The 7,044-nt window shown below is 46.6% G+C and overlaps 1 protein-coding gene across 1 annotated transcript in view; it reads left to right on the top strand.

The window, feature by feature from the left end:
• Window positions 1–6,804, top strand: part of LOC108509068 — a 9,769-nt gene extending 2,965 nt beyond the window's left edge. The window contains exons 3-8 of the mRNA XM_017838306.1: window positions 338–406; window positions 1,068–1,145; window positions 1,451–1,525; window positions 2,251–2,364; window positions 3,579–3,600; window positions 4,725–6,804. Of these exons, the coding sequence (XP_017693795.1) occupies window positions 338–406; window positions 1,068–1,145; window positions 1,451–1,525; window positions 2,251–2,364; window positions 3,579–3,600; window positions 4,725–4,914 (548 nt within the window). The 3' untranslated portion in view covers window positions 4,915–6,804. The remainder of the gene's footprint in view (window positions 1–337; window positions 407–1,067; window positions 1,146–1,450; window positions 1,526–2,250; window positions 2,365–3,578; window positions 3,601–4,724) is intronic.
• The last annotated feature ends 240 nt before the right edge of the window (window positions 6,805–7,044 follow it).

Below are 7,044 nucleotides of genomic sequence, written 5' to 3'. Positions count from 1 at the left end.
CAGAGCTGTGAAGCCCATGATGGCACAGCCAAGCACAAGTACCACACACACTGGCCTGTGAAAGAGGCAAAGTTTGCTGAGCTCCCTGGTGACGAAGCTCTGCCTGAAACACCGTGGTGGTTTTCACAGCAGTCGCACATTGGAGCAAACAGCACGGGAACAGGGATGAATGCTGGCCATGCTGGCTGACACTGCTGCCACGGCATCCCCCTCCTGCCCACTGCATGGGGCTGGTTCCTCCTGCTCCTGTCCCGCCTGTGGAGAGATCTGTATCACACCAGCATCACCATCATGGTCAAACCCCTGTGTAAGCCTCTCCCTCCCATTCACCTTGCAGATCTGCCCACAACAACAGCGGCCTCGTGGAGGGATGTGGGAACCCCAGGGAGACACCACCTAACCACAGGTTAGGGTGAGAGCGGTGACAGCTGATGGCAAGGAATGGGTGTTGGGGCAGGGTGTGGCACCAGCAGCTGGCAGTGGGTTTTACTGCTGGCAAACAGACTCTTGACAGTATTGAACTTTAGTCCATATGCCTCAGTTTTTAATCCTGATGTTTCTGAAGGTGGAACATCCTCCTTCCTTCAGTCTCCAGCCTGCAGAGGGCTGTTTGCTTGCTTGTAGGGAGGTTGGGTCTCTGTAGGAGAGACTACCTGTCTTAGTGCTGCTGGAAATGCCATTTCCTAACTTGAAGAGTGTACGGGATATTCTGGGTTCAGTTCTTTTCTAAAGGGCTTTTTTTGCTTGTTTTTTGAATGGAAGCACTGAGGGTAGGCAGAGCTGGTGTTTCCAGTGGCAGATACAAGGGATGCAAAAGCTGCTTCAGACCTGATTGAAAACATGTACCTAACCAAGCACAGCGGTTCTGAGGGAGGGTTGGTGATTTCCAGTTTGGTTTTGTGGGATGTGGGAATTCAAGCCTGGGCTAGAGTAGGTCTGCTTGTGGACTCTTTCTGTGCTTGGGTTATGTTTCATTTGGACTTATGCCCAAGCAATCACATGGGGGCTGTGGAAACTGGCATTGGTGACTCAGGGAAGATGCTGACAGGTGTTGACTGTCCTTGCAGAAAAAACCCAAACAGAGCTGGTGTTCATAGGTACCTCAGGAATCTCCTGGACTCCATGGGGCTCCATCACTACTACAGGTGTGTGTGTACAGACATACAAATACATATCCACACCTAGTGTGTGTATGTATGTAGTTTGTGTATACATAGTATATATAGTATATATACACTCTATATAGTATCTCTTCAGTGTATACTACATATACTCTCTCTATAATATAGTGTATCCATAGTACTCATTTCTGTAGTTTGCCTATTTTCTCTACCTTGTAAAGGGGATGGAGGCATCCTCTTCTGATCCCACAGCTCTAATCCCAGGTCTCCTGGTGCTAAAATGAGGGTTGGAAATGCACTGTTAGCCTTTCACTCCTGTTTGTTTGCAGATCTGCCCATAACAGTGACTGCAGTGACTTCCGAGAGTGGTGTGGGATATCCAGAGAGGAATTATACAACTCAGGGTAAGCGAGAGCAAAACCAAGCTGAAAAGAAGACTAGGGACCCAAAACAGATGCTCTGTAGTCAGCAACTTCAGCATCAAAATTTGTGTTCTGCCTTTAGCTGGCTGCAAATTGTATTAACAGCTGTTCTCAAGGAATCTAGATGATTCCTGTTGACTCTTCGAAAGACTCTGAATGTTTTTAGGGGGGAATGAAAGAAAAAAACGCTCATAGGTGGGGCACACAGAGTTGTTCCTGTGTTCCTGAGCAGCTGGTCTGTTTTTATCTTTGAGTGTCCAAGCTGGAATAGCAGAAAAGCCTCAGTGTGCACCTCAAGCAGATCTCCTGCACGTTCACCAGCTTTGCAGCTTTGTGACAGGTTTAAACACTTTCCAGATACAACTGAGCAGCACCCTTGAAAGGAAAGCTGAGACCCTTTGTTTCACGATGTGCAGTGCAATAATTCTGCCCTGCTCGCACCCCTGGTGCCTCAGCGTTAGGAGATGGGCGCTGTGTGTCTGGCCATGGTCCCTTGGCGAGGGTACACACAGTGCTGGGTCACACAGCACAGCCCAGAGCCACGGGAGGCAGGGGCTGTGGGGACGGGGCCGTGCAGGGACACAGCCCTGTGTGCCAGGCAGTCTGGCTGCTGCCATCCTCAGGGACAGGGTCAGTGTCACCTAACTGCTGCTGCTGTCACTCAGGAGGGCTCCTCTGCCTGAAAGTCCTCTGCTGTGTTCCTTTAGATTTCCAGAGGACCGGCCTGTCCCTGTACCTGGTCATCCTGATTGCTGTGGTGTGTGGTGCTGTGGTTTTCCTTGTCATCTCTTTTATCATTTGCATTAGAAAGCCCAAAGATGGTGAGTAGAATGTTCTGGAAAACCCGAATGTTTTGTGCATGTCCAGCATGGTTTTACCTTTGAGGGGTCTTGGGGGGCTAGGGCTGTGCTCACAGCCACCAGCTGCAGCTCTGGCATCTGCATCGTACAGACAGTGGATGACAACATGAGCAGATTGACATAGGTGGTGGAAGATCCAAAGAGGCAGAGAAGTCCCCACATTCAGAAGGGTTTGCCAGGCACTGGCTGCAGGGCTCAGGGCAGCAGTTGCCCTGGTACTCCCGAGTGGTTTCCCCCATCCCAGCCTGGCTCTGGGGCAGCTCAGTCCCTGCCCCAGGCCCCCCCACGGTGCACGGCTGCTCTGCCACAGTGACTGGGGGTGGCTGTTTCTTGCTGCTCCTCACAGACATCCCACAGCTCAGACTTGCCTGCTCAGCCAAGCTCATCATTCCAAACCTTTAAAGTCTCTGGCAATGGGTTTGTCCCAACCCACTGCTTGGAAATGCCTTTGGCACCAGCCGCTCTTCAATAATTCCCGTAGTTGATATCCAGAGGAAAGAGGTCACTGTTCATTCTTTCTATTCCAGATTAATTTGTTTCCTCTCTGGCCTTCAGACACAGGATGCATTCGCTGAATGGCTCTGTCTCTCCTGCACTGCCACCAGAAATGCCCCCAGCCAAATGTTCCTTGGAGCCCCCTCCTCAGCAGCTGTGTTTGGCTGTGTGCAGAGAGCACATGGGGGCTTTGGGGGTTTAGATCCCACAGACTTAATTTTCTCCTTGTCCTTTTGTTTCTTTAATGACTTTTCTATTACTCCATGCTACCAACTGATAATTGTCAAATATTCCTTTTGCTTTTTTTTCTTATTTTTACCTTTTTTTTTTTTTTTTAAGGAATCAGAATAACCTCTTTCAAAACTGTGCTTTATTGAACTTCTAATGAACAGGGAAACTGGGGGGAACCGGGAACTTTTAGTTTCTAAACTCAGCTTTACCTTTGACCTTGGGCTAGTTATTTTGACCCAGTTGTGCAACAGCTGGGATATGGGTTGTTTTCATTTTCTTGGACTGATTCCTGAGAATTAGAGTCATCACCCACCTGACATGACCTCCAAAGTTGTTATTTTTATTCTGTCTTAAGAGGTAATTTTCTTATATCAAGAAGATAAATGTAGAAATTTATTTTAAGAATGTGAATGCAAATTATTGACACAAATTTGATCATTCTTTTCCAGCTCAAGTCTATGACGTAAAATTGTGAGTATAACTCTTTATCTGACACACTGATGAATCCGGGGGGGGGCTGTATCAGAGCAGAAATAAAAAGCACTGCTATTAGCTGACGGAATGAAAAGCCCCTTAAGCAGCCAGGGTGAAGAGGTTCCAGTCACATAGGATGGCCCTCAGGCTTTCCACAGCAACACAGAATGTGGGAAGAAAGATCTTTTTGTTAGCAATATCAGAATTGTAAAAGTGAGCTCTTTATTAACTCCTCAGCCCAATGAGGGCTACTGAAGATGATTGTCAAGGATAAATTCCTAGTGCTTTTTCAAAAGCAAAGAACAGGAACTAGAGAGTAGAGGCTCCTGATGCACTACTTATACCCCGATTTATCCCAAAGTATCCTTGGCTGAACTTGCTTCTTCTTAACCATATCTGTGGCAGGAAGTTATGGCTTTTTCTAAATTTGGGTTTCACATCCTGATCTACTTGTAACCTGTGGGAGTTATACTGAAAAGCCTGATAATCCAGTCAAAACATACAAGGAGAACCACTTCCCTAGGTATAAATTAAAGTGCTGCTAACTTGAGTGCCACAGTGGGATGTGCCAGCAGCGTCTGCCCCGGTGCTGGGCTTCCCCAGCAGTGTGTAAGGCAGCAGTTTAAGTAACAGCTGAACCCTGAGCAACTGAACAAATGCTGTGATGGTATTTCTCCTCAGAGGATTTATCTTCATTTTAAAAATACTAGATATCATAAGCCACACGGTGGATGTGGGCTGCTTTCAGTTCTCATTTTACTATTCCTCCAGCACTTTTTATAATTATATAGATATATGTGTATTTTTCTTGCAAAGAGCAGCTGTCTGGTTATGGCATTCCAAGAAATAGTGGTAACCCTTGCATTGCTTACACACCTTTTGCTGCCTCTCTCTGGAAACCCTCTCTGGGTTGGAAGCAATGCTGCTACAATGCCCAAGGTTCTCCTGCCACCTGAAAGCAAAGGACAAAATTCTCTCCTTCAGAATACTGCCATAATCCAATGGCTCAGGTTTACATGGGTTTGAGTCAGACCACATTATTGCTCAAAATCCTGATGGCTTGGGAGATGCTTTGTCTACTCTGGCTGCTATTCTTCTTTCGTATTGCATTTTGATTTCAGCCAGAACTCGAGAGCAGCAGCCTCTTCAAGGCATGAAAGCACAGGGCACTATGAGGAACCCATCTGCTTCACTGAAAACAACTATGTGATGGAGCCCATGGAAAACAAAAGCGCTGAAGTAAATAAGAACACGTCTGACTGTGCTGGAAACCCCCAGGAACATGAGTATGAAGTAGGAGACACTTCCTGAGAGCCAACAGTGCTCTGCAGGTACCAGTCCTGAAGAGCACCTTCACCCAGGCAAAATTTATCTTTCTTTTACCTTTGCCTCTGAAAAATAGGTTGGACAAGCAGTGGTTGCTCTTCCTTCACAATCCCTGCAGTGAAAATGCACACCTCTTCAGGAACTTCAGTTACAGACTGCTGTATAGAACTTCTGATTTTGCTTTCCTTGGTTCCCTTTCATCAGATCTGCCCAAGAAACCCTTTGAAAGCTGGGGAATGCAGGTCCCAGGCTGGGAGCACTGTGCTAAACTTACCGCTTTATATGGCCAAAAGGACCAGCATTCCCAGTCTTCATGTGGTGGGAGCAGAGCCAGCACCAAGGGCTGCTCATCATCCCCATCCCCGGGGGTGAGCAGGGCAGGATGCAGCTGGCCTGGGAATTGATGGTTCTCCTCCTGCCCACACGATGCTGCACAGGTGGTAGAATGTCCTTTTCATGCAAGAGAGCCCTTAGAGAAACACTGAAAGGCAGATTAAAGCTAGGAGAAAACCAGGAACCTGCCACACCAGGAGCAGCAGTGCAAGAAGTTGGAATGCTCCTGCTCAGCTTCTGTGCTGCCCTCGATCTCCCTCCACAGCACAGAAGTACAGACACACTGGTCATAGCTCTGGACAGTTCTGGTACTGCAACCAAGCACATTCTTTCTGAGCTCACATTCTCTGGTCTCTCTTTAAATGCATGTTTAATATTTGAAAGAAATTAGATACTTTTCCGTAAGTTTGGGATCAGATTGTTTACACATGCCTCACATGTTTTGATGTGCATAATTCTGCACAAACAGCTCATCTTTAAATGCCAGCAAGCACTCACAGCTCCTCAGTAGATACTCAGGAAGCACTTTTCCCCCACCTTAAAGGGCCTGAAGGGTAAGTTATGAATAATTTCTACTGCCCTGAGTAAATCTATAATGTGGGTACTGCAGTTCCAGAAGAACCTTTTTATAATGAACAGGGCAATCTTGTGTCCTATTAAAAGTCACGTGGACATGTGTAAAACAGGAGGTGTAATGTGAGGGGAACATTGGTGACAGAGGCACAGGATGAGTGGGGCCCCAGATGTGCTGCTCACACTTGGACCTGCACCTCAGGTCTCTGTGAGCATTGGTTGAAAACTCACCAGCATCCCAAGAGAGCGTGAGGTGCTAATGGAAAGGCATTCCAGTCAAAAACCAGCATTGCAATACTGTGAAACCCACCATGGAATGCTGCCACCTTATGTATGCATATTGGTTTCATCTTGGAGTGGCTTAGCAGAGCAAGAAAAGTTACTGAAAAAGATTATAAAGGATAATTATTAGCACAAAACCACAGCTGTGCAAATGCAGTCTTTTGGTCAGCTTGGAAAAAAGAGAAAAAGGAACAAATGAGCAAAGTGTGCTCATGGTGACCAGTGCCAAGAAGGTGAAGGGACTGTTTGGCTACAACTTCTCTGAAAAGGATGCAGAAATTAGTGCAAATTGTCTGGTAGCACTTTTAAAAGGCAAGGAAAAGTACTTCTTGTATGCAACACAGAAGTAAGTGTGGAACATGGTGCTGCTCACTCTGGGCTGAGAGACCCAGAGGTCCAATGGAAAATTAGAGGAAGGAATGATATAAAAATTCATCAAAATGCACTCACTGCCACAAACGCTTTCCAGGCACTTATCAGTGACCTTATACTTTCTCCCTGCATTTCTTGCACCACAAGTTTTATTTCTCTTTGTTCAGAATGTACTTAAAAATCAAGTGCTGGGAAACCTTGATTTCCAAACAGAAAAAGAGGAACACAGCCACTGGTGTCATGGAGAAAACTGCCAGCATGTATCTGCAGCTTACTGCAGGTGTGGAGAAGCAAATGCAAATCATTAAACTTCAGGACTGCAAAGTTTGCAGATTTTGTTAAACTTATCTTTGTTTTGCCTATAAAGGTGGTGGAAGAGGGGTTGGTGTGTGTGTGAGCACCTGTATGTGTCCAGGAATGATGCTCCCAGGAGTGTGGAGGTCCCTCTGCAGAGGAATTCCAGAGAATCTGCTGGAGTTTGGGCTATGTTCTCCATGTTGTGTCATGTGAGGTTTGTAGCCTGCAGTCAGCCACAGTTCAAGGAATGGGAGAGTT

Source organism: Lepidothrix coronata, unplaced genomic scaffold, assembly GCF_001604755.1.
Source record: "Lepidothrix coronata isolate B3197 unplaced genomic scaffold, Lepidothrix_coronata-1.0 Scaffold331, whole genome shotgun sequence".
Lineage (NCBI taxonomy): Eukaryota > Metazoa > Chordata > Aves > Passeriformes > Pipridae > Lepidothrix > Lepidothrix coronata.
This window is presented reverse-complemented; position numbering and strand designations above follow the sequence as displayed.